The 26,959-nt window shown below is 55.1% G+C and overlaps 1 protein-coding gene across 1 annotated transcript in view; it reads left to right on the plus strand.

Annotated features, from left to right (window-relative positions):
* PRIMA1 (proline rich membrane anchor 1) overlaps positions 1–26,959 on the plus strand; it is a 64,255-nt gene that overhangs the window by 35,864 nt on the left and 1,432 nt on the right. The window contains exon 4 of the mRNA XM_006165405.1: positions 14,360–14,489. Coding sequence (XP_006165467.1) covers positions 14,360–14,489 — 130 coding nt within the window. The remainder of the gene's footprint in view (positions 1–14,359; positions 14,490–26,959) is intronic.

Below are 26,959 nucleotides of genomic sequence, written 5' to 3' on the forward strand. Positions count from 1 at the left end.
CCCCATGTCGGTTGTCGACGAAATAAACAAAATAATGATAATAATAATAATAATAAATAAAATAAAATAAAAAAAACAGCTCTGGGCCTAGCCGTGGTGGTTTAGGCAGCAGGGGACAACAGTATGAGGCTGGGCCACATGGAGTCCTGGATTCCCTTCCCGGACCAACCTAAACAGGCTGAGGTTGGTGCATGTCGGCAATCCTAGCTAACTGGAAGGCTGGGCCAGGAGGATTGCAGCGTGGTGAGCCCTGTCAGGAGTACCTCTCTCCCTCCAGCACACACAGCGGCACCTGTGTTCATACGGAATGAATTCGTACATTCACATTTCATGCCATGAAAACATCTTCGGTATACACTAAGTGGAATGCTACAGTGCGTGGGGGTGCTCCCACTCGGACGCTCTGTCTAGTCTCTTAGTCTCAGAGGACACCCTGGAAGCTGCTTACAGTCGTGGTTGCCTCCCCACATCCATTTGCTTTCACAGAGCAGCTCCTGTATGTTTCTGGAAACTTCCAGGTTACTGATCACAGTTTATGGTTTAGGAGATTCCAAAGCTGTGGGTGTTAGCGCTACAGGAATTTCTGAGACCTCGCTTCATCTCTCAGCCAGAGGCTGCGGCGGTGGGGACGGCGCCTTGCCAAGGCCTTGGCTGTCGTGGCGCTTGTTTGTGGTTACTCTGGTTTTCTGAAGCAGGTGATGTGGCTGGTGTCTGAGGCATCGCCCTGTCGGCATGAGGTAGTCCTCACCCCTGGGGCCCCGTTAATGTCCCTGTCAAAGGAGGATGATGGAACAGTCCGTTACGGTGACCTATGTGGCCAGCTGTCATCAAAAATAAAGAGCAGGTAGCAGAGGCTGGGTTCATGAGGGCCCCAACATCCACAGACAGCCCAGGAGGCTTAAATCAGATGACATCCACACAGTAGTGTTTGATAGATGCTTAGCAAAGGGACAACTGTTACCATCATATTTTTATTAAGCAAACTGGACACTTTTTCGATACAAGTATTTCCCTCCATCAAGTTTGCGGAAACCTTAGCATTTGCTCATTTGCCAGCAGATGACAAGTCAGAAACAATAGCAAAGGCTCAGAGACAGCTGGCAGGCCCGGCCCAGAGGGGTGGCATTTTCATGATCATAAGCAGTGGTGGCCACGACCTTGTGGAAATCATCATCATCGCATCTTTCTGTGATGGGGGAGTTGCACCTGGTTCACACTGTAGATGTCACATTTCCTGGGGGTTGGCACCTGCACTCTGCCAGAGAGCTGTTCTAGCTTCTTCCATGTATTAAGTCAAGGGACTGCTGTCTGGACAGGGGCGGTGCCGTCCCTCAGTTAGGGTTGGTCTCCAGTGGCCAATGAGAAGGCTCTATTACTGGGCCTTCCACCTCAGAAAGATGGTGATGTTCTACCAGATGGGTGAGGGACCATCCATTGGTTTAGGTCCTCTCATTCCACCTGGGAAAAAAAAAAAAAAAAAAAAAAAAGGCACTATGAGCAGTGCCTGGCCCTTGCTCCCTAGTCTCTGTGTCACCCTGGCGAGCACTCAGAAAGGCCAGAGGCCATCGTTTCCTGCAAGAGATGTTGCCCACCCCCATTCCTCCACCCCCATCTCCTCCATGGGAGCGTGAATGGGTTCTTTGTTCTCAGACACAGAATGAACTGAACTGTGGGTGGTAGAGGTGCATTGTCTCCTGCCCTGGCAGAGAGAATTATGGATGCCTTGGGAATAATGCCTTGGCCTCTTCTTGGACCCTGCTACTGACAGTTGTGCTGTGCAGCCTCTCCATGGCTGGGGGTCATTCTAAAGGCAATTGGCTTAGAATCCTAGAATGTTCCAGCTGGAAAGCCATCAAGTTTAACTCCTTGAATAGGCTGGGATTGGTGTGATGCACTTGAGGAGGCTGAGTCAGGCTTGCACTGGATGCGTTGGCCTCCCCACCGAGTGTAGGAGCCAAGAGAGAACCCTGGAGCTCGTCCAGCCTGTGGTTCTCCGAGTTCCCCAGGGGACGTCTGATCATCACAGTTGGAGAAGAGCCCAGGTTGGCCCTGGACACCCTACAGTGCACAGGACAGCCCTCCATAACAAAGAATTACCCAGCTCAAAATGTCCAGAGTGCCAGCGCGAGGACCACCGCTCCATCCCAAGGTCAGCACTCCCATGGGGCAGGCGGGCATTCGAAGGCAGAGAGATGAAGTCCTCATGAAAGTGCAAAGGGTCCCGGTGGCAATGCCAGAACCCAGGTTGTGTGACTTCGATCTTTAGAATACGTGCTGTGGAAGTGAGCACGTGACCTTGGTCTTTAGAACAAGCTGCTTGTCCAGACTGAGAATGAGATTTTCAGGCAGGAGCTGGTTGCTAAGAGAGACTGCTGCCCAATCCAGCATGCCCCATCCTTTGGACAGGCTGGGGTCATAGATATTGTCCACACATATTGCTCAACCCTGCCCCAAAGCTGCCATGGACAAAAGGGTATGTCCGTGTACCCATAAAACTTTATTTGCAAAAGAAGTAGTGAGCCAGGTTCTACCTGGCTGTGTGTTCAGGAGCCCCCCACCCACCCCAAGTCTGTGAAGTGCCCTTTGGAGAAGAAGAAAGTGATTCGACATCTACCGAGCATCAACTAGGTGCTGGGGCTCTGCTGGGCATTTAATATACACCCTTGGGAATGTTCTCCCATCTCAGAGCCTCTCCCAAGCAAGCATGAGCTCACCATCCTCAGTCGACTCGTTTTCTAGTTCCTGCTGCTTGTACCTGAGGACATGAACAGGTAAGTGTCTCGGTGAAGAATCACAACCTGCCTGTACCTGGGGCTTGTTTCCTTACTGTCCGTTCCCCAGCAGCTTCCATGCATCGTGCAGGCAGGGTCCACCTGTTTTGCGGCCCGTTGTGCCCTGGTGTCTGGCAGAGTGCATGCATGTAGTGGGCTCCTACCAGATGGTTTGGTGAGTGAATACACTAGCACTTGAAGGGAGGGTGTCAGGGCAGTGACAGTGGGCTCTAGAGTCAGGCAGAGCTTTCTGGACGTGGTACCATCTCGACAGTGCTGTGCCGTGGTGAAGCTGGCGAGGGCGCAGACCTTCTGTGCAGCGGGGTGTCTGCGGCCCTGGGCAGGAACAGAAGGCTTGGTGGATCTGGGGAGGGGACCAAGGACAAGGAGCAGAAAAAGGGCAGACTGCGACTACCAAAACAGGACAGCTGCTGTGGAGTAACAAGTCCCTGCCCCAAGAGCCTAACAAAGAGGGCTGTTTGGGTGAAGAACAAGGCCGGACGTGTTCTCCAGCCACCGCCGGAAGAGTCATTAATTATACCAGGCAGCGACCTGCTGTTCTCAGCTCCTGGCCTGGCCTCCACCCAGATCTGTCCTTTGCAGCCATGGCTGCCCCCACCACAGATATAAACCCAATTCACAATTTCCCTCTCCTCATTAGGCACAGGAATGGTGGAGACAATTATTTAATAATGTATTGGGGGTTTTGTAAATGTCCCCTCAGGAGCTGAGCCTGAGAACAGTGCCCTTGATGATAAGCAGCTAGGCCGCCCCCACGCTGGGCTCTGTGCCCAGAGCACCGGGCAGAAATAAATAAGCCAGAGGAGCAAGTGGCCCGTGGAGCACAGGCCTCAGCTTGGGACTCACAGATGGAAGGCAGGGTCCACAGCCCCTCAGGGCATGGGGAGAGGCCCCAGCCATTGGCAAGGGGGAGCAGAGAGGCTTGGGCTGCCAGCTGCCTGTGCCCCCCATCCCTTCCCTTGCTAGCCTAGGTCTGCCCCAGTGAACCATTTCACAGGCTCCCTCTCCCCGACCCTGCAGGGCTCAGCTCGAATGTCACCTCCTCAAAGTGGGTGCCTGATGCCCAGGGAACACTGATCTCCCCCTCCCACACAACGTCGTCCCCTCATGTCACCCCGTGTCATTTTTCTGAACCTTTCTTTCAGCTGTCTGTCGTTGCACATGGATTTGTTGGTGTGCTTGTCTTTTTCATCTTTGGGTTGTCAGAAAAGTTGTGATGCATTTTTGCATAGAAAACCAGAAAAGACTTTTCTTTCTTTCTTTCTTTCTTTTTGAGAGGTTTTCGCTATAGGGCGCTTGCGCTCGCCAAACAGACAGAGAGAGACAGAGAGACAGAAAGCGAGAAATTTCCCCCCAGGGGGATGGCCACGCCGCTTCTCCTCCATTCTCCTCTCGGGATCTTGGGCACGCACGCACACGTACCCGGCGTGAGTTTTAAGCCACCAGGTCCGGGACGCAAACCGCAGTCAACTACATGGGAGCCCAGCGACATAGCCATTATGCTAACTGCTGGTCCCCAGAAAATACTTTTCTGACAACCCAGTATGCAGTTGTCCCAGGTTGGCCTTGGAGCTAGTCTGTCTGGGTTCAGATCCCAGCTCCAGCACCTGCCCAAGCATAACCAGACACTTCCACTTCACTCATCGTGTGCCTGTCTCCTCAGCTGGTCGAGCCTTGTGCACGATCCCTGTGTTTACGCGCAGCGCCCTCGCCCGCATGCACTTTGTCATATACGCTGTGCTAAGTCAGTCTGGACTTCCCTGGCTCCCAGCCTGCCCCATGGCTGTCCCTGCAGGTAGAAGGGGCTGGGGCAGGATGGCCAGCCCTGCACTAGACCAGCTCTGCATCCATAACCCTGAGCCCCTTGGGCCTTTCGTGCTTCATTTCCTGCCCCCAGCCCATTCACTCGCCTGCCCTCCTCCTCCACAACCCCCAAAGCCCAGCTTGCTGGAGCAGCAGAGGCTCAGAGGCAGTGAGCCTCCTGGGAGCCCTACAGAGGGGATACTGGGTGAGAGGCAGATTGCCCCCAAAGTATGCCACGTGCAGCATGGCTCCTGGGCACACAGCCTCCCTGCAGAGGCTGGAGGCCAGAGTTCCCCAGTAAGGCTGCAGTGTACACAGACGGCTTCCCTGCTGTGGGACAGAGAGGATGGATGTGCCTGCTGGGACCCGGCACGTGCCCCTCATTCTGAGGCAGCCGCAGGAACTCTGCAGACTCCGGGGGCTAAATTTGCCTCCCTGCATTTCTGTTAAACGTGCAGTTCCAGGTAGCCAGGGTCTTCCTGCTGTGGGACCCTTTGTTCAGAGGTGGAGTCGGGAAGACTATGAAAGAGGGGGTCTGTGCTGGACCCAAGACGCCGGAGCCAGATTCCCATCAGCCAAGAGGGAGTGGAAGGGCCCCCAAGCCAAGGCGCTGTGCTAGTCTGGAGCAACTCCAAAGGCAATCTCTCATTCTCTCCAGACACTGGGGCTCATTTCAGAGGGTGACATAGGGCACGGAGGTCCAATGACATGTGGTTTGAAAGTTCATGGAGCCAGCAGGTGGCATAATGGTTGAGGCTCTGGACTCCCACATGGCCAAATGCAGTTCAAGTCCTGGACCGGGCAACTTGCATTTTCATTTTCCTTCTCTCTCTCTCAAGTTCACATGCCCTATGGCAAGATCAAAAAGTAATAGTAAGTAAAATAAGTAAATAATTTTTAAAAATAAATTAAAAAGAGAAAGTTCAGCCCACTTGGTCTGGTACCTTTGGGCTGAGACTTGAGTGAGCAGCCCCACACCCAGGCTGGCCCTGCAGGCCACCCCAGCTCGGGGGGAGGTGGACGTCCTGGCACAGGCCTCCCCGTGGGTGCCCTGTGCCCATGAATGGAGAGCTGCAGCCTGAGAGTCAGTCCCTTGTGTCCCCAGACAATGGGGCTCTGTGTGGGGGCGGGGTGCAAGGGGAGGAGGTGGCCGCCCTGCCCCCGCGGCTCCTGCTTTGTGCACGTTGAGTCTGTGTGGAGCAGCCTGCTTGGGTCCATGGTGTTGCTGTAACAAAAATACCCAAGGCTGGGTGATTTGTAAAGAGTAACGGCATTCAGCTCACAGTTTTAGAGAGCCAAGGTCCTGGGGCTGCCTCTGAGGAGGTCCTCTTCCTGTTGGGGACTCCCTGTGGAGTCCCGAGGCTGTACAGAGCACCACGTGGCCAGGGACCAGAGCAGGCATGTGTGCGTGCCAGCTTTGCATTTCTCGCCTCCTTATAGAACCACCAAGAGTGGATCAAGGAGGCCCCGCCCTAATCAACTCCCACTGGCTCCACCTTTTAATCCCAATTGGATTAAAAGTCCACCCTCTAAATAACTAGATTTCAATATATGAATTTGAGGGACCCATTCAGACCGCAGTACAGCGCAGTACAGCCCAACCGGGCGAGGCTGGGCGTACTGAGACAGGGAAAATGTCAGCTCATAAAGGACCTTCCAAAACCATGGCCTCGGTTGTACTTTGCACAGGGCTGGAGTATGAGGATCAGGGTCTGGTGGCCTCAGGCAGCCCGCCCCCCCTAGCCTCAGTTTCCTCCTTTGTCTGAGGAGTCTGTGAAAGTTGTTCTGCCAGCACGCAAGTCCATAGCAGAGCTCCCTCCTCTCGCTGTCCTTGTGAGCCAGACAACCAGCGGCTTTGGGTGAGCCTGTCGAGGCGGGTGGAGAATGGGTGTTAAATCCTCAGGAACATCGAGTCCTCTTTCAGTGCTGCATGTTTGTGGTTTTCCCAGATGTGCCGGACAACTTCCTTGAGACCCTTGAGGCGTCAGTGCACACTCTGGGAGCGGCTGTGCTCAGACTGGCCTTGGGAGACTCCTCTCCCGTTTGGTGGCGTCACCCAGCCGTGCTAAGCCCAAGACAGAGGAGTGCCTCCTGGTCCAGGCGGGCTGCTGCCTTGGGTCTTCCACAGGAAAGGCTGAATGTGAACTTGGCCCCTGCGGTTAAGCCCAAGACAGAGGAGTGCCTCCTGGTCCAGGCGGGCTGCTGCCTTGGGTCTTCCACAGGAAAGGCTGAATGTGAACTTGGCCCCTGCGGTTAAGCCCAAGACAGAGGAGTGCCTCCTGGTCCAGGCGGGCTGCTGCCTTGGGTCTTCCACAGGAAAGGCTGAATGTGAACTTGGCCCCTGCGGTTAAGCCCAAGACAGAGGAGTGCCTCCTGGTCCAGGCGGGCTGCTGCCTTGGGTCTTCCACAGGAAAGGCTGAATGTGAACTTGGCCCCTGCGGTTAAGCCCAAGACAGAGGAGTGCCTCCTGGTCCAGGCGGGCTGCTGCCTTGGGTCTTCCACAGGAAAGGCTGAATGTGAACTTGGCCCCTGCGGTTAAGCCCAAGACAGAGGAGTGCCTCCTGGTCCAGGCGGGCTGCTGCCTTGGGTCTTCCACAGGAAAGGCTGAATGTGAACTTGGCCCCTGCGGTTAAGCCCAAGACAGAGGAGTGCCTCCTGGTCCAGGCGGGCTGCTGCCTTGGGTCTTCCACAGGAAAGGCTGAATGTGAACTTGGCCCCTGCGGTTAAGCCCAAGACAGAGGAGTGCCTCCTGGTCCAGGCGGGCTGCTGCCTTGGGTCTTCCACAGGAAAGGCTGAATGTGAACTTGGCCCCTGCGGTTAAGCCCAAGACAGAGGAGTGCCTCCTGGTCCAGGCGGGCTGCTGCCTTGGGTCTTCCACAGGAAAGGCTGAATGTGAACTTGGCCCCTGCGGTTAAGCCCAAGACAGAGGAGTGCCTCCTGGTCCAGGCGGGCTGCTGCCTTGGGTCTTCCACAGGAAAGGCTGAATGTGAACTTGGCCCCTGCGGTTAAGCCCAAGACAGAGGAGTGCCTCCTGGTCCAGGCGGGCTGCTGCCTTGGGTCTTCCACAGGAAAGGCTGAATGTGAACTTGGCCCCTGCGGTTAAGCCCAAGACAGAGGAGTGCCTCCTGGTCCAGGCGGGCTGCTGCCTTGGGTCTTCCACAGGAAAGGCTGAATGTGAACTTGGCCCCTGCGGTTAAGCCCAAGACAGAGGAGTGCCTCCTGGTCCAGGCGGGCTGCTGCCTTGGGTCTTCCACAGGAAAGGCTGAATGTGAACTTGGCCCCTGCGGTTAAGCCCAAGACAGAGGAGTGCCTCCTGGTCCAGGCGGGCTGCTGCCTTGGGTCTTCCACAGGAAAGGCTGAATGTGAACTTGGCCCCTGCGGTTAAGCCCAAGACAGAGGAGTGCCTCCTGGTCCAGGCGGGCTGCTGCCTTGGGTCTTCCACAGGAAAGGCTGAATGTGAACTTGGCCCCTGCGGTTAAGCCCAAGACAGAGGAGTGCCTCCTGGTCCAGGCGGGCTGCTGCCTTGGGTCTTCCACAGGAAAGGCTGAATGTGAACTTGGCCCCTGCGGTTAAGCCCAAGACAGAGGAGTGCCTCCTGGTCCAGGCGGGCTGCTGCCTTGGGTCTTCCACAGGAAAGGCTGAATGTGAACTTGGCCCCTGCGGTTAAGCCCAAGACAGAGGAGTGCCTCCTGGTCCAGGCGGGCTGCTGCCTTGGGTCTTCCACAGGAAAGGCTGAATGTGAACTTGGCCCCTGCGGTTAAGCCCAAGACAGAGGAGTGCCTCCTGGTCCAGGCGGGCTGCTGCCTTGGGTCTTCCACAGGAAAGGCTGAATGTGAACTTGGCCCCTGCGGTTAAGCCCAAGACAGAGGAGTGCCTCCTGGTCCAGGCGGGCTGCTGCCTTGGGTCTTCCACAGGAAAGGCTGAATGTGAACTTGGCCCCTGCGGTTAAGCCCAAGACAGAGGAGTGCCTCCTGGTCCAGGCGGGCTGCTGCCTTGGGTCTTCCACAGGAAAGGCTGAATGTGAACTTGGCCCCTGCGGTTAAGCCCAAGACAGAGGAGTGCCTCCTGGTCCAGGCGGGCTGCTGCCTTGGGTCTTCCACAGGAAAGGCTGAATGTGAACTTGGCCCCTGCGGTTAAGCCCAAGACAGAGGAGTGCCTCCTGGTCCAGGCGGGCTGCTGCCTTGGGTCTTCCACAGGAAAGGCTGAATGTGAACTTGGCCCCTGCGGTTAAGCCCAAGACAGAGGAGTGCCTCCTGGTCCAGGCGGGCTGCTGCCTTGGGTCTTCCACAGGAAAGGCTGAATGTGAACTTGGCCCCTGCGGTTAAGCCCAAGACAGAGGAGTGCCTCCTGGTCCAGGCGGGCTGCTGCCTTGGGTCTTCCACAGGAAAGGCTGAATGTGAACTTGGCCCCTGCGGTTTGGGAAACACATTCCTGGACATTAGTCCCTTGACGCCGACTGAGGCTGAACTCCAGAATGCAGGGTGGTCCCAGCAGCTGGCGCGAGGCTGAACTGTCAGCCATGACTGCCCGGTGGGTGGGAGCTGAGCTGCTGAGGGTGCCAGAAGCAAAGAACTCATCTCACCTGACCATGATTAAGGCCAATCAGGCACACAGTCAGCCACTCAGCCCCTGGGGACCGCCGGAGCTGAGTCACCAAGACCGGAAAGTTAGGAGAGATGTCTAATGAGGCCCAGCGACCCGCAGGGTGTTCACGCCCTCACCAACTGTGCCTGGCACTCAGGCTGTGCTCATATGAGCACATGACCAATAGCCTGACCCTTGAGGTGGCCACACACAGGGCCAAGAGGCCAAGCCAAGGATGAAGCTGTAACCTCTGTCCTAGGGTGGAAAAGTGGCATTAAAATGACAAACATGCCTGTCACTTTCTTCTCCTAGACCCAGACTGCATTGCTGCTCAAAGATACCTTGTCTCCAGCCTGTGTGGTCTGGCCTCGCCCTGGCAGTATGCAGCAGCTGCGCTGCAGAGTGGCCCCTCGTTTATTTCTTGGGGCTTGGGATCACTGTATTTTGCTGCTTGATATTCACTGTTCTGCAAACTTTGCAAACTGTTCTTTTGTATTTGTTTGTTTGTTTTTTTTTGTTTGTTTGGTTTTTTTGGTTGTTCCACGTGGAAAGGAAATTCTGGTCCTATTACTCTATCTTGGCCGGAAACAGAAGTCCCCAAGTTTTTTTTTTGGACAGGTTTTTGTTATAGGGCACGTGTGCTCACCAGACAGAGAGACAGAAAGCAAGAAATCACCTCCCAGGGGGGATGGCCACGCCGCAATCTCTTCTCCTCCATTCTCCTCTCGGGATCTTGGGCACACATGCACACACGCCCAGCATGAGTTTAAGCCACCGGGTCCGGGACGCAAACCACGGTCGACTACATGGGAGTACAGCAACACAGCCATTACACTAGCTGGTCCCTAATGATGTCTTTATTTTCTTCCTCTCTTCCTTCTAGTCTTCCTCCCTTCCTTCATAACTCTCTTGCTTTCTTCTTTTTTTTTTCACTTAACACTATAGTTTTAAATTAAATTATCTCATAAAAATTGCCAGTGAAACTAAAAATGCCATATATTCAAATACAACATGTATAAGCTAAAATCACCTTTAGTAAGTTATGTACATAAATGTAAATGTTAACCATACATTGTCATTCTAAGTATTAGCAAATTATACTCATAAAAATAAATTCATGTTCAAAAACAAAATCACTCAGGGACCAGCAGTTAGCGTAATGGCTATGTCGCTGAACTCCCATGTAGTCGACCATGGTTCGAGTCCCAGACCCAGTTGGCTTAAACTCATGCCGGGCGCGTGTGCGTGCGTGCCCAAGATCCCGAGAGGAGAACGGAGGAGAAGGGATTGCGGCGTGGCCATCCCCCCAGGGAGTGATTTCTCGCTTTCTGTCTCTATGTCTCTCTCTGTCTTTCTGGTGAGCGCACGCGCCCTATAGCAAACGCCTCTCCAAAAAAAAAACCAAAATCACTCATAAGGAAATGAAAATATATAATGAATAATAAGGGCACATGTTTTCCAGAGGAAGCCAGAGAAAGGGAGAAATCCTCCTCCAATCGAGGGGGTCACACTGCAATCCCTTCTCCATTTCTCGGGCACTTGTACTTGGCATGTTCCTCTAACTGCAGTTGGCCAAGTGGGCTCTGTCTCACTGGGCTTGGGGCTGGTCCCACGATACGCTTAGCCGAGAAGAAAGCGGTTTCTCTAGTGAAGGAAAACGCAACCTGGGTAGTGCTCAGGGGCGTTCTCTGGTTTGTCCGTGTCACCAGGAGTGTGTAATGAGTACAGCAGACAAGGCCTCACTGGGTGTCAGTCAGCAGGGAGGGTGCTGCGACCCCCAAGGTGTCAGGACAGTGCCCGCCTTTCTGTCTTGTCACAGCATCTTGGCCGGGAGCAGGAGGCAGGGACAGAGGAGCAAGAGCTCCGGCAGCCTCATTCCGGGACGTGGCATGCCCTGGTTTTCTCAGCCTTCCCTCCTGACCACCTCAGCACCCTTCACGCCCTCTCTTCGGCACAAATGCCCTTCACTTGCCTGTTAGTCATTTGTGCGTGTCTCTTTTCTTGGAGCCCGCCTGCTCCTCCAACAGGGCAGTCGGGTCTTAGCTTTGTAATGATCCGTAGGACAGCTGGTGCCAGACACAGTGAGGGCACCGTTTCCACTCCCAGCCCCTAGCATGGAGCAGGGCATGGACTGTGCTCCGTACATGTCGGTGGAGGGAGGAAGGAAGGGAGGGAAAAAGAAAGGAAGAAGGAAGGGAAGAGGAAGGAAGGAAGGAAAGAGGGAAGAAAGGAAGGAAGGAAGGGAGGAGGGAAGGAAGGAAGGAGCACCTTCATGATTCTCTCTTCTCAAATATGAGCCATCAGTCTGCCCACAAGGCAGACTCTTATCACCTCTGTGCAGGCATACCGGCCCTTCCCAGTGGGACATAATTTCAGGTCAGAGTGGACCTGGCCTGCAGGGCAAAGATCAGGGTTCCAGCCTTGGCCCTGGGAAGGTTATTCCCGAGCCTCTGTTTTTATTCTTTCTTCCGAAATGACACCTCCTAGGCTTCTTCCTGCTCCAGCATCCTCTAATTGACTCAAGCAGAGATAAATAAGAATGCAGTCTTTGAACACAACAGCTGGTTTTCTGAGCAAAATCCAAGCTTTCCGCCTCGCCTGCGCTCCACGACATACCACCCTCTTTCCTATGTGTTTGCAGTCTCGCTCTGGGTGGTTCTCTCACACTCGCGTGGATCTGTACATGGCTGAATATTTGGGGGGACCTATGCAGAAGGCCACTCTCAACCACTGTTTTCAGTATCAACTGTGTTTTCAAAAGTCATTGCAGAATGAGAATTCCCAGCTCTTTAACAGAGAATATAAACAGGCACTGGGCAATTTAGTGCCAAATTCCAAGTGAGGTTTACAATCCAGCAAGCTGATGGGGTTTCTCAACAGAGGCCCTGTTGGCATTTTTCAAGGGAATTTCCAGTTCATTGTCCTGAACGCCCAGAGCTCCTAGAATCACACATTGTGACAACAAAGACAGCGTGCGCCCATATTTCCAAGTGCTTGCTGCAAGGGAACGCAACCCCCGACTGGGACCATGTCCTGATAGATTTACCCCGAGCCGCAGGAGTGCTGGGTAAGCTTCTGTGGACCACTGGTGGGCATCCACGGCACCGGGGGCACCCCAAACTGAGGGATTGAGGGGGGAGGATTTTGTGATATTTCGCCAAAAGCATTGAACATGAAAACTCCGTTACGCCTCCTTCCCTTAGTGGAGTGCGTACTCCATTCTCATGTTGGATTCTGTATTCTCTATCTTTTCTGGGTTTCCAAAGGCCTGACCCTGCCCCAGCTGACAACAGCCTGGTGACCTCCTTGTCCCAGTCATTCCTTGGGAAACATTTCTGGTTTTGCTTGCGCTCTGTGAGGATCCTGCGTCCACCCCGGGACCCAGGCATTTGTTCATGGGGTGTCAGCACTAGTTTCCCGGAAGCACGTAATAGCTTCCTGGATCTCTTCTTCCTTTAGCTGCAGCAATCAGCAGCCCCTCCCTTCTTTCTGTCTCCTGTCTTCATTCTGCACCCGAGGGCACAGAAGCACTTGGGAAAAGCAGCTGTTGATTGCATGCACACCATAGGACCCAGCCATCCTGCTCCCAGGTATTCATTTACCCAAGAAATAGGAAAATGTGTCTACACAAGGCTTGTCTGCAAACACGTACAGCAGCTTTATTCACTGTACTCAAAACATGAAACACTTCGTGTCCATCGACAAGCGAATGGCTCAGCAGACGGTGGTGTGCACATGTCATGGAAAACTACTCGCAGCCATAAAAACAGGGAACGACTGATGTGTGAGCGGCACGCATGCATCTCACGGACGCGGTGGTAAATACAGGAAGCAAAGAAAAGAACAACACACGCTGCATGAGTCCATGGATGTGACTGTCAAGGACAAGCAAACCTGACCTGTGGTTTTAGAAATCAGAATAGTGGTCACCCCCATGGTGGGACTTGCCCAGAAAGAGGCACAGGGTAGCTTTCTGGGGTGTTACTGTGATCGTCATTGCCATATGCTGCTCCTCCCTAGCTTCGCTGACTCTGTGATGGAAGCCGGGCTCCCACTGACGTCCACATCTGACAATGCTGACCAGAGGGTCCCCTTAATATGGCACTTTTCCCCAGGTGTAGATTGCACAAGACAATCCCAATGAGCCCTCCACGGTATCACTGCAGAGTCATCCACTTGGCCCTGTGTGCTGTTGCACCCCTCGAGGTGCCTGGGGTTGAGTGGACACAGACTCTGGGGCCAAGGGTGGATTCTTGCACAGTACATTCCCAAGTCTTGAAGACCTGCCCAACGTTAGCGCTGCCTGTCGATTCATCCATTCCTTTCTCCCTCCACGATTCCCTCTCACTTAGTCTCTTCCCCTCCCTATTCCCTTCCCTTTCTGCCCCCAATCCTGTGCAATTCTGGGCACTTCTTGCCAACTGAATCTGGGCCTCCCCTCTGGGGCGAGGCTGTGTGATGTCTTTGCATTTCTTAGGGGAACATGAACCAACCTCACTGCCCCAACACAGCCCACGCCAACAAGGGGCACAGGTTCACCCTAAGGATCCCATGGATGGAATGTGACGGGAGGGCCACGCAGCACCCAGGGTCAGATGCTCTGATGGAGTTCTGAATTTCAGCCACCTCTGTGCAAACCGAGACAGCGCCAGGTACCCACCCCATGCGCTGAGTCCAAGAAGGGAAGGAGCCTGTCTCTTGCAAGAAATTTGCTTCAGAAACTGATATCAACGGGCCTCTCTTTCCTTCCTCCACCAGCGTCCCCTGTGAGCCCTGCTCCCCACCCCCACCTGCAGAGGAACCGGATCTAATGCCTCGACTGAGAGAATGAGATGTTCTGTTATTTTTCATGGGGAATTAAGCCTGGCCCTGCTGTCAGTTAGCTCATGCCAAGAGAGGATGGATGGCCTGGGGCGCGGCGCTTAACCCCTGCTCTGAGCACACCAGCACTGGGATGGAGGCGCTCAGGGGCCAGCCTGGCTGGGGGCCAGCCATGATGTCACCTGCTGCAGGGTGGGGGTGGGAGCGGGGACGGCAGAAAGGTCAGAGAGCCTTCATCCGGGTGATGGATGGCTCTCCCGTGGTGAAGCCCCGACTAGTGTCACACATGACAGTCCCAGCTCTGACGCTGGCCGAGACTGGCTCGCCCAGGGAGGCTCAGCCCCTCCTGTCTCTTTCAGCTCCCAACTCTACCTCCTGCCCGGCCGAGGAAAGCTGGTGGTCGGGGCTGGTGATCGTCATCGCCGTGTGCTGTGCCTCCCTGGTGTTCCTGACCGTGCTCCTCATCATCTGCTACAAAGCCATCAAAAGGTACGCATCCCCCAGGTCTCCCGGACCTGCCCGGGGCTCCTCTCCCACCCATCCAGTGTTTTCCATTCTGAAAGCTGTCGAGCCTGTATAAGGCAGAGAGGATGTGGTGAACTCTCATCTGCTCTCACCCTGATCCAACCGTCAGCAAGAATCTCCTGCATTTTCTGTTTTCTCTTATTCTCTTATTTTTTTATTACTAAAATATTTTAAAGTTGATCTCAGACATAATGACCCTGTCATCATTTTTAGGTTAGATTATTTTTTCTTTTTAAGAGATTTTTTTTTTTTTGCTATAAGGCACGTGCATTCACCAGAGAGACAGAAAGTGAGCAATCACCCCCTGGGGAGGGATGGCCACACCACAACCCTTTCTCCTCTCAGGATCTTAGGCACACACACGCCTGGCATGAATTTCAATCCTCCAGGTCCGGGACTCGGTCGGCCCTGTGGAGTCCGGCAACGTAACCATTATACCGTGTGTTGGTCCCTCCTTTGTTCTTTCATTATTATTAGTTTGTAGGGCCCATGCACTTGCCAGAGAGAGAGAAGGCAAGAAAGCACCCCTAAGGGGGTATGGCCACATCACACACCCCCATCCTGCCCCCTGTTCTCCTCTTGGGATTTTGAGCATGCCTGCACATGCTCCTGGCATGTCTCTCTAGCTGCTAGGTCCAGAACTCGAATCGTGCTGTGAGCCATGTGGGATCCAGCAGCCTCACCCACCAGGCATTCCGCTGGGCCACCCTGTCATTTGTAGGTAGCACTGTGATTAGCCTCTGATTAATGCCAGTTTTGTCAGGCCCCACCCAATACAAAAAATGCAAAAATGCTGCTAAACCCCAAAGGGTAACAAGAGTTGTTAATGTTCGGGAGATGAAAAAATTTGTGAAAACAGAATTAAACAGAATTAAAGTGTGAGAGTTTATTTGGGTGTCAAACATTTTTTAAATACATGCATCATTTTTTCATAATAGACACTTTCCACAAGCCTTTGGAAGACCCTCCCTACCCCAACATAATATTTATTAAGAAAGTTTAAAAAAATTTCCTGATACCCAAAATGAAGAAAATTAAGAACAGTCATAACACCTAAAATACTGAAGTTTATGCTTCTCTTTGGTGTGATTTTACTTGGACCATTCAAAACCAGAAAGTAAAATATCAAGTTCTAAGTCTTGAAACATGAATGTTCTGGCACTCAGGGTAAAGGGAGTGCCCTGGAAACTGGGCGGGAGAAGCAGGACATGAGGAGCAGGGCCTGGCTCTGGGCACAGCAGCTCCACAGAGGAAGGCTGCGCCCTGTGCTCCCAGCCCAGAGCCACAAGCTGAGCCATCTTCTGCGCCCCGCCCCGCCCCGCCCCGCAAAGCTGCAAGGCCGTCCCTGGAACAGTGAGAAGTAACCGGCCAATGGCCAGGTCCAATTCTCTCTCGATTGGTCTTCACCATATCTTTTCCCAGTGAGCTCCATTTTGCAGATGAAGAAACTGAGGCTCTGAGTTAAGGAATTGCCCTGCACGGCATAACCAATGAGCAGTGGAGGCAGAATTTGAACTCAGAACTGAGACTTCAAAACCCAGTCCAATAGAATTTTCTATTCCCATCTTCCCTTCTCAGGGGTATAGAACAGGGTCACCTGGGGATGTGGTGAGGTCAGAGGACAGACAGAAAGGCACGGGGCTCTAAGACCTGGTAACTCTGGGCAGGGGCCTGGCCTTGGAAACCGAGGGGAATGCATCAGAGTCTCCCAGGGGACATGAGCTGCTCACGTAACCACAGGGGGAGAGGCTAGCATGCCGACCAGGGAGGCTGGGAGTCTGTGGGCAGCCTGCTCTGGGTACCTGGAGGAACCAGAGTAATTCCTGATCCGGACACAACGGCATTGGAGCCCAGAGCCTACTGGAGGGGGAGCGGGATCTGAGAGCAGAGCAGAGGCATTCCAGGAAAAGGCCCCTGTGTGAGCAAAGCTCTGGGCCACCAGCTAGCCCCTGGCACACCCCTGGGTGGCTGGGGAGGCCTTTGTCACCAGGCTGAGTGGTGACTTCACCTGTGACTATAGCCACAGGAGCTGCTACAGGGTTTTGAGGAAGAGTATGCACTTCAAGGAGACCCCCCCCCCATCCTCCCCCCCACACACTTCCCCTGGGAGATGCTCAGTGTAATCTTCCTAATTCACCCAGGCTCTTACGGAAGATAGGGAGCCACCACTGCCTCCCACTTGTCCTCCTGGGCGGAGCTTCTTTCTGGGGTGTGAGTGGGCGGGGCCGCTTTCAGGAATGTGGGTGGAGCTCCTTCCTGGAGTGTTGGCAGGTCCAGGACCCTGTGGGCCTGGTGAGGCACTCTGGGACCCACAGTGGTGGGGACCATTAGGTTGACAGACAAGAGGAGGAGATAGTGCCACACCAGGAACTAGGGACAGCCAAAGACTCAGAGGCTGCCTGGCAGGGCTATGGTTGGCGCTGCCAGAGCTGCAGCCCACAGCAGAGAGGAAGGTGGGAAGCCGCCCACCTCTCTCCAGCTCTCAGGTCTCCCTTGGGTGCCTCCCCTTGGCCAAACCCAAGAAACAGGGGAACCAGGAGATCCCACGAGGTCAGCCTCCTGGGGCACAGGACAGGAGAGAGGGTGGGACGGGCAGACGGGCCCAGTGTGAACTCTGCAGACGATCTCTTTCCTGCCCAGCATCCATGTCTGGGCCAAGACCTGGGGACGCCAGGGATGAGACCCAGACTCTGCCCTCCAGGTGTTCTAATCCACACTGGGCATCCGTGGGGCAGCAGACAGTCAGCGAGAGGTGGGGCAGAGACGGAGTCCAGTGCTGCCTGACCCCTCCTGGAAAGAGGCCTGGGAGGGACACCTACCCCCGGGGAGAGAGGAGGAAGCAGCAGGATACAGCCCCGTGTAGACGCGGCCTTCGGTAGAGAGCTGTGAGGGACAGCATCGTGCAAGCCAGTCTTCCGACAGCCTTCTTCCCGGGACACCTGAGGATTTCTTGCTGACGACCAATTCCTCGTGGTCAATGATTCATCTGAAACATGACTTTCCTCAGGAAACAAAAGCATCCCAGGCCGCAGAGGTTCAGGCATGGGAGGGAGAGGTTCAGGCACAGGGATGGGAGGAGGCTGAGGACTGAGTTGCAGATGTGGAAGGAGTTCACATCGGCCCACAGCAGTCTGGAGGCCGAGGCCAGGCGGGGGCTGGGGCTGGACTTTGGCAGGGGGTGGGGTCCGTGGAGCTGCTCTGCGCCCTGGGCCATCCTGACTGTGCTAGGCAGTGCCGTGCTCAGGCAGCTCCGAGCCTGGGATTGCCCAGAGGAAGGCACCTTGCTGTATCTGGGGCCGGAGGGGTGGCCTCAGCCAGGCCAAGCGACTGAAAAGGGTGTGGCTCAAGCTGGGCCTAGATCTGGGGCCGGAGCTGTGGCCTCAGCCAGGCCAAGTGACTGAAAAGGGTGTGGCTCAAGCTGGGCCTACGTATATAATGGACCCAAGTCCCTTATCCACTACCCCAAATTCTGGAGGGCTTCCCGCCGTGGTGTGCCCATGTGGTTTGCATTTTGTGGCCTCACTGGGCAGTTTGTGAACAAGCACCATCAACTGTGGCCATGGACGAGCAGACCTAGGGCCCTGGACATTCCGTACCCTCGTGCCAGGCACCAGGCAGCCTGCACAGCTGAGGCCTGCCACCCGTCTGTTTGAGGCATCAGGACAGCCAGGAATTATTACGGTAACTCGGGATGGGGTACTGAGACCCCCAGGTTATAGCCCAGCAAGAATCACTGCCCGCCGTGAGCCTCAGTTTCCCCTATTCCCATCTCCATCAGCTCCCTGAGCCGTGGTTTCCCCACCCCGAGGCTGCAGGAGGACCTCGTCATCATTGGGCTCCCGTGCTCAGCTGGGTGTGGTTGAGCCACTCCCAGTAGGATGGGCACGTCTGAATGCTCAGGTCTCTGATGGTGCCTTGGGAAGCCCACCGCCGGGCACAGGGAACTCAGTAAGGCGTGCTGGTCCACAGGGACTTACTGTGTGTGGGGGACTAGCTAGGCACAGGGTGCAGTGAGTGGGAGTGAGCCCCTGCCCTCCCATAGGGGAACAAACAGATTAAGCACACACATGGGGAGAGAAAGAGAAACGGGTGGAGAGAGGAGTGCTCCCCACTCCCAAGAACGAGTGTCATACATTTCTTTGGAAGGAGCGCAATGATTAGAAGCTATGGCTAGGGCAGGCCAGCTGGTGGCGTGGTGGTTAAGGCAGCTAGGTCCCACATGTGCGTTGAGTGGAAATGCCAACTGTGTCACAGCGCTATGAACAAGCGGAAGCCGTTGACCTCCCCTCCTTTCCCTCAAGTCTCATTCTCGAGAGGCAATCACTTTTCATTCTTAGCTGTGTCTTCTGCTGTGTCTTCCCATGTCGCAAGTGATGTGCATACATCTACTTGAATTGTCTTCCCATTTTACACATTATTGAATGTAGGGACCTGCAGTTGGCATAATGGTTATGTCACTGAACTCCCACGTGGTTAACTGCAGTTCAAGACCCAGACCCACAGTGGCTTAAAATTTATATCGATTGTGTGTGCGTGTGTGCCCAAGATCCCGAGAGGAGAATGGAGGAGAAGGGATTGCAGCATGGCCGTCCCCCACTGGGGGATGACCTCTTGCTTTCTCTCTCTCTCTCTGTCTTTCTGGTGAGTGCACGTACCCTGTAGCAAAAACCTCTAAAAAATTTAACTAAAAAAAAAGAAAGAAAGAAAAGAGGGAGAGAAACATTATTGAACGTATATCCTGGAAGATACGAGGGTGAGCCCCTGGGCTCGGCGCCTCTTCCCATCCTCATGTGCGGCTGCCTCCCGTGCGGGGCTCAGTGGTACTCGGTCTTCCCCTCATGGAAGCTGAGCCACTCAGTGTGCTGTGGTGAGTGTCCCTCCTGGAGTTGACAGTGCTTCTTCTCAGTTTGGTCAGCTACATCAGCCCCATTTCTTTTTTATTCCCTCTATGAGTGAGAGAGACAGAAAAATAGCCCCACAAGGCCTTGACAGTGTGACCCACTCCAGCCTCTGCCGGCCCTTAGGTCCCGGGCTGCATGTGCCCAGCAGAGTCAGGCGGTGTCCAGGTGGGAGCCCAGAACCTTCCCACGTGGTTCCAGCCTCGCAAAGCACCTTGTATTATCACAGCAGCACCATCTCCCCCCATGTTCAGGACACTGTCCTCTCCCGTGGGCTGGTGGCCTCTGGGCCTGTTGCTCAGCCATCGGGCTCTGTCTCTCACACAGTCCCTCTCTTGAGCCTCATCCCTTTGCAGATGATTTCTGAGGTCTTCCCTGAAGCACAGACTCAATAGAACGTTAGTTGATAAAATGCGTTTTCTGCTTAGAATTCATATTTGTTTTGGCACGTTAGGGGTGGCTCAGACGAAGGTTATGTGGGTCTCGTGGAGAAGACCTGGCTACTTAAGGCAGTGGGATGCTGGGAGGGACGGAAATGAGTTTCCAGTGGAGTCCGAGGCCACCCTTTAGCTTACAGGTGAGAAAATGGAGGCCTGGATGGGCAGGGAAGCTGGCTCAGGCCGGAAGGTTGCCAGGCCCCCTCTAGGTTTGCTCAGCACTCGGGGTCCTCTCTCATCAGTGCCCCCTGCCCCAGCACCCCCCGTCGAGTCCTTTCTGCTCCTCCCTCAAGACCCAGCTCTGAGCGGCCTTCCTGGACCCGTGTCACTGTCCTCCCCGCCCCACCACGGGAGTTGTAGCTCTCCCTAGATTTCCGGTTCTGCTCTCGGCTGTAGTCAGGATTGATGCTGGCGCTCTGCACGTGCGCGAGTGTGCACACAGGCCCGCTAGTGAGGAGCAGGCACTTGTCTTACTCATCTCCCTCCCGACAGCGCCTGGCACGGCGCCTGACGTGTGGTGACTGTTTGGTGACTGTCTCTGTGGCGTGAATGGAGGCTTGTCTACATAGACTTCCCAGATTCCACCTTTTCAATTGACGAACTCTATTTAGAATTTCAATCAAGTCTTTTTTTAAATTTTCTTTCTATCTGGGTGAGCAAAGTAGAATCTTCTTTAGGAGTAAATAAGACATGCCCAGTTTTAAAGGACTGGCCTGTTTTGGTTTCCTCGACTCTCTGTCGTCTCTGCCCTCCGCTCTCTAAGCCCCCCTCCCCCCTGCCTTTCCTACACGCTGGAGCTGGGGGCACGCACACTGACTCAGCGGCCCCCCTCCATGCTCCTGAGCGCCTTGGCTTCCCTCCCACCTGTGCATGACGCACCCTCAGGCTCTGAAAGCTGAGGAGAGCCCCCACCATCTGTCCCCTCTATCTCCTCCCCCAGGCGCACCTACTGTGTCAGGGGCCAGCCCAGCCCTCTGTCCCTCCATCCTCTGCTCTGGCTTCTGTCTGAACTGCAGAGTTAGGGCCAGAGCAAGGGGTAGGGAAGAGAAGGTGGGCTGGGCTGACAGACCAGCAGCAAAGATGAGTTCAGGGCAGAAGTGGAACTCTTCCATCCATCTTCAATTTGCCATGACCTTCTTGGAGCAAGAAATTAACTGAGTGCATCTTGGGTCTTGAGACTGAGGATATCTCATGGACCTCTCTGACCAGGTTGGAGTGCCTGTGTGCTTGCGACCCAGCTGTTCCCAGCTGTCACATCTCCTTGCTGCCTGTGTATGTACCCATACCACCCATCATGTGCCTAAACCAACCTTTCTGGCTGGGAGTCCAGATCACCACACCTGGGTGCATTACTAGTCAAGTTGAAGTTGGCCTTCTCTGGGCCAGCCCTGTAGTCAAGTGGTTAAGAGAACCAGGTTCCACATGGCCAGCTATGGTTCGTATCCCAGCCTCAGGTGGCTCGAAAAATATGCCAAATACTCACATGTGCTCGTGTGCCCCAAATCCCAACAGGTTGGAGAAATGGACAAGGGATTGCAATGCGACCATGCCCTGTTAAAGGGTGCTTTCTACCACACCCTCCTCCACTTTCTGTCTCTCTCAGGCAAGTGTGCATACCCTTTGGCAAATAAAAAAAGGTTGGTATACTCCCAGAAAGGGCCTCTTGGGTCAAACTCTGATGCCTGGTGTTGGCTGCTCAGAGACGACTCTGCGTCCCGTGGTACCTTGACTGGGTACACAGAACTGCCTCATGCTTTGTTGCAGAACCAGGACTCAATCTTGTGACCCTCGAGCCTGGCTGCCATCTTCTAGGCTATCTGGGCTTTGACTTCTACACCGGGCAGATTTCTCTGAGTCCCAGATGCCGTGGCACCCCCATCACCGTGGTCCTCCCTCCAAGGCCTGTGCCGTGGGCTGTCCCAGCCTGCCTTGGGCTGGAGGCTTATTTGGGCTTATTTGTCCCCCTTAGAGATGCACCCGCTGCACGGGGTGATGAGTCCGTTCCTGGTGGTGGGGGACGACAGGCTCAGGGAGAGCCGGCCTCCTCTGCCCACCGTCCTGTTCCCTGGAGCCTTTCTCCTGACACCAAGAAACTCAAGCTTCTTGAACCCGTGTTTTCAGACACACCGAGTCATGACCATGGGGCGGGACAAGAGTGTAGACAGGAGTGCTCGGTTTGATTCCCCGTTTGGGCCCTGTGGGTCTGATTCACTCCTGGCATCCTTTTTGTCCTCCTGTCTGTCCCCCTCAGGACCCCCAGCTGCCTGGGCTCTGTTCTGGCCCCTGTCCTTGCTTTGCATGGCGGGGTCCTCTTGCCACTCAGGCCTGGGCTGATCTGTCAGGCTGGAGAAGGCCCTGGTGTTCCCTCCCTGGGCACCGGCTCATTGCTATCGTACTTGCTGTAGTCTGTCAGGCTGTGCCATCCGTCACATGGCTGTCGGCTTGGTGCCAGGGTGAGACCAGCATCCCTCACCTGTTAGGTCCCCTGTGTACTCTTAAATGGGCAGAGCCCACTGGTCTCAGGCAGCAGAGTCACCTATGGGAACATGAAATCAGCAGCCCTTGGCCTGAGAACTCTGGAGGACAGGCCACCCCTCAGCCAGGAATCCCCGGCAGGCCCTGTTCACTTCCAAAGGACCCTGTCTTAACCAGGCAGTGCCAGGTACCCTTCGGAGTGCCCGTAGTGACTAGGCTGGGCAGGTTGGCTCGGGACAACTGAGCCTCCTTCTCCTCTGTCCTCCCCAGCCTGTGACCCGACATAGCCATCCAGGAGTGCAGGACAGCCCTACTGAGGCTCTCCCTGGGCTGGCCTGGAAGCCCGACCCCCAGGAAGAGCCAGCGCCCTGTGAATCTCTGTTGTGGTGAAAGCCTTGCGGTGATAAAACCAGGCAGGAGGCTGTGTGGCCTGGGCTGTGGTCCAAGGGCATCCCACATCGTTGGTTGCCTGTCCTTACCTGCTCTGCTTTCTGGCATCCCCCACCATACCTCAACTTAAAGTCCTCTCCACCCAGAGGATTCCCTAGCTGCCCCTGCCCAGCAGAGCAGGGGTGAGGGTGGCAGGGCGCTATCTGGGCCATCTCTGTGCACAGACCTCCGACGGGGATCTCCGTCCCCCATCCCAGCACTCTCTGGCACCTGAGAGCTTGAAGGGCAGTTCCTGAGGTCCGACCTGGAGGCCCTCTGTCCAGGGCTCTGTGCATGATCCCGCAGTCCTTCCTCCAGCATCCGTGCTGGGAAGTTGGGGGTGCAGTCTGAACCAGTCCTAGACTACAGAGTGGAGCTCTGGACAGGGAGGGTCCGGATCTGTGTGCGGGGCAGGCCCTTCCCCAGCCATGCCCTCTCTGCACAGCGGCTCCCAGGGCAGGGTGCGAGTCCGCGAAACTAACTCCCAGGTGCCTGTTCTCGACTGCACAGCAGAGGTGGCTGAACAAGTGAGTCCAGCAGTGGGGTCGAGCCAGTCGGCTACGTGAAGTGTGAGGAGGCCCTGAGTGCTGACTCACCCCCTCTGGGAGAGTGGCTGCTTCCCACCCAGCACCCTTGGGGGTCCAGAAAGGCTTTTCTGGCTTCCTGGCCCAGGTTGGCGTCTTCAGAGGAGTCTCATCACAGAACTCATGTGTGTGTGTGTGTGTGTGTGTGTGTGTGTGTGGACGAATGAGTGCGTGTGTGTGTGCTTGTCTGTGTATGGGGATGTGGGGGACAGTGAACAGTGGAGAGGACGAATGCCTTCAGAAGAGGAGTGCCTGGGTCCTGGCCCTCCCTGCCCCCCCAGAGATGCCAGTGCAAGCACAGTTTTTCAGAGGCCCCGGGGACTGCTGGCCTGTGTGGTCCCTGCTGTCACACAGGACCCTGAGCAGACGTGGAGCACCTGCTGTGTGCCAAGCCCAAGGAAGGCAAAGAAGAAGGGGTCTCGGAATGGGGGAGCCCAACCCCCTTCAGGCAGGGTCCCTGGGCACAGCAAGGAAAAGCTCACTTACCTCTCTCTCTTGGTTTCAGGAACCAGGCCATTTAGGGGGCCCTCTGGGGACCCCCCTGCCTGGACCAGAGTGGAAATGCATCTTCCTGGTTTAGCAGGACCAGCCCTGGCTGGCTTGCAGAGCCTCAGAGCCAGGCCAGTTCCAGCAGCTCTCTCCAGCATTTCTGGAGCCTCACGGGGCACGTGTTAGGTAGGAAGCCCATGCTGGAGAAGGCCGCTGGCTGAGGGGAACAGCTCCCCTGACGCCCTTCGACTGCCGTACGAGCGCTAACCGACACTCACGGAGCAAGTCTAAGTGTTTGAGCGCATTAATGTATTTAACCTAACGGGCCTATGAAATGAGCACCGTTCCTGTGCTCGCTTCATAGATGAGGAAACTGAGGCATAGAGAAGGTACATAGCTTGCTCAAGGCCACACAACCAGAAAGTGGTGGCGTGAGGGGTTGCTGAGCCACACCTGCCTCGTAGCTCTTCTGTACCCTGAAGTGCCATGCTCAGTGAAGGGCTGGAGTTGGGGGTGCAGGTGGAGCCTCCATCTGTTCTAAAATCCACTTTCTGGGGAGCTCCGGAGAATCCTAGGGAGGCTTTGGGAGAGGCTGAGGCAGCAGCCCTGGGAGCAGGGTGGGGCAGACCAAGCCCACATCTCAGGAACACCCTCAGGACACCCACCTCTGTCCACACCATTTGCATGTTTCTTAAAGCTCCTGACTGGAGTGTACAGCCAGTGATGGCTCCTCTGCTAGAAGGAGCCTGTGCCAGACCCCTGCCTCCTCTCCCTGGGCAGCTGGCTCAGCGACTGAGCAGGCCTTGGGCCGTCCTTGCCCTGCCCCCAGCAGCCCTCCTGCCGGGCTTGCAGCTTAGCCCTGACTGAGTCTTCCCGCAAGGCCCCTGGAGTACAAAGGGGTCTCAGCCAGCACCCTGGCCTTAGAAGGGAATCCACTTCTGCAGAAGACATCCTGCCCACTTCCTGTCCTCCCCGCAGAAGGGGCAGAAACATTGCCCTCCAGGCTTAGCCCATGTCCCTGGGAGCTCCATGCCACTGTCCTCCTCTCTGTGCCATCCACCCTGGATGGCCTTTGGCCTCCCTGCATGGCCTGGATCCATGGCACGGGGCTTTTGAGACCTCAGCCCAACTTTGGTATGTTTTAAGGAGACATGCAATGTGACCCTGGGCCCAGAGTTTTTCGCCTGTTTGTATTTTCTGGAATCCAGGTGCTGGTTTCCATTTCCTCACGTACTGCTGATAAGTTTATCCCACTTCAGTGAGCGTGTGGCCTCACAGGGGCAGCACAGGGGCTCAGTGTAAGAAAAAGCCCCCACCCCAATTTTCCAGGCCATGCAAATTTACTGAGTCAGGAGTGGAGCTCACCCAGTAACCTCAGAGCTGCTTGAGGCTCTTGGAAAGGGGTGACGGGGCGGGAAGGGGGAGAAGGGGACAGAGAGAGAGGAGAAGTCCCAGGGCAGAGCTTGGTGTCAGGGTTCATCATTTCCAACAAAGCCAGTCACCAGCAAGGCAGCAGGGCTCAGCCTTCGGCCCTAGGGTTCCAGAAAGATCTGTGAGTGTTGATGTAATGGGATGACATGCTGAGGTAAAGCAAAATGAAACAGGGTTCTGGGAGGACTCAGCAGAACTTCTGAGACTCTCTAAGAAGAGGTGGAGGGAGGTGTTTCCAAGCTTGATGGGGCCAACCGCCCACAGGGCAATGCCTGCTGGGATGACTGACTTGATGGGAAGATGCCCAGACCAGGACATGGCAGTGGGTGATGGTCCAGGCTGCACCACAAAGCAGCTGGAGGTCCTTGGGCAAGTCAAAACCCTCCCTAAGCCTCAGTTTCCCCATGGAAAGAGCCTCTTAACTCCAGACCTAGCTTCAGGGTACCGTTGTGAGAAGGGACAAGGAAACCTCTGACTGCGAGTGCTTTGCACAGAGTTTGAGGTGTGGTGGGAAGAAGCATAGGTTTGCATCATGTAAGAACCCACAGTGCACAACCAGCAGTTAGAGTAATGGCTATGTCACTGGGCTTTGCACAGAGTTTGAGGTGTGGTAGGAAGAAGCATAGGTTTGCATCATGGACTTCTGTAAGAACCCACAGTGCACAACCAGCAGTTAGAGTAATGGCTATGTCGCTGGACTCCCATGTAGTCAACCGCGGTTCGCATCCCGGACCCAGTGGCTTAAACTCATGCTGGGTGCGTGTGCGTGCGTGCCCAAGATCCCGAGAGGAGAATGGAGGAGAAGGGATTGCAGCGTGGCCATCCCCCCTGGGGGGTGATTTCTCGCTTTCTGTCTCTATGTCTCTCTCTGTCTTTCTGGCAAGCACCTGCACCCTATAGCAAACCTCTTCAAAAAAAAAAAAAAAAAAGCCACAGCGGCTGGACGTGACCATCCAGAGTGAGCACACTCGCTGTCTTGTGAGCTGCTCCACTGCAAGAGAACAGAGGGCCATTCCTGGGTTTGATCTTGGCCATTGTCTCTGAGCAGGCCTGGTAATCACTCCCACCCAGAAAACTACTGACAACCCGTCACAGACCCTCCCTCCCCTGAACTCATTCAGCCAGTTTTATCCTATACACATTGGATGGACTAGTCACCAAGTACCAGCCCTTCTCAGGATGGCTTTGGGGAGGCTCTGGGGACATTCAAGAAGGCAGAAACAGTCAATCCCCAGGCTTTTGACCATGCCACGAATAGCTCAGGCTCAGCCCTGGCACCTCCGGGGGCTCCCGGCAGTGCCTGAGTCCCAATGGGGATCAGATCCACCCAAGAGACAGCAGCGGCCACTGTGGAACTGGCCACACAAAATGAGGGTGTGGACACTCGGGCTGGGGCCAGAGCCCTGCAGAGCGACCTGAGGGGGGAGCGGGATTAGAGCCAGGCCAGAAAGTAGCACTAAGCTTTCAGAACCTCAGCAAGTGAGTAAGAGCCTTAAAAGTCTCTGCCCGGGAACCAGCAGTTAGCGTAATGGCTATGTTGCTAGATTCCCACATAGTCGACCCCAGTTCGCGTCCCAGACCCGGTGGCTTAGAACTCACACCAGGCGCGTGTGCGTGCGTGCCCAAGATCCCAAGAGGAGAATGGAGGAGAAGGGATTGCGGTGTGACCATCCCCCCTGGGGGGTGATTTC

Source organism: Tupaia chinensis, unplaced genomic scaffold (assembly GCF_000334495.1).
Source record: "Tupaia chinensis unplaced genomic scaffold, TupChi_1.0 Scaffold143913_1, whole genome shotgun sequence".
Lineage (NCBI taxonomy): Eukaryota > Metazoa > Chordata > Mammalia > Scandentia > Tupaiidae > Tupaia > Tupaia belangeri.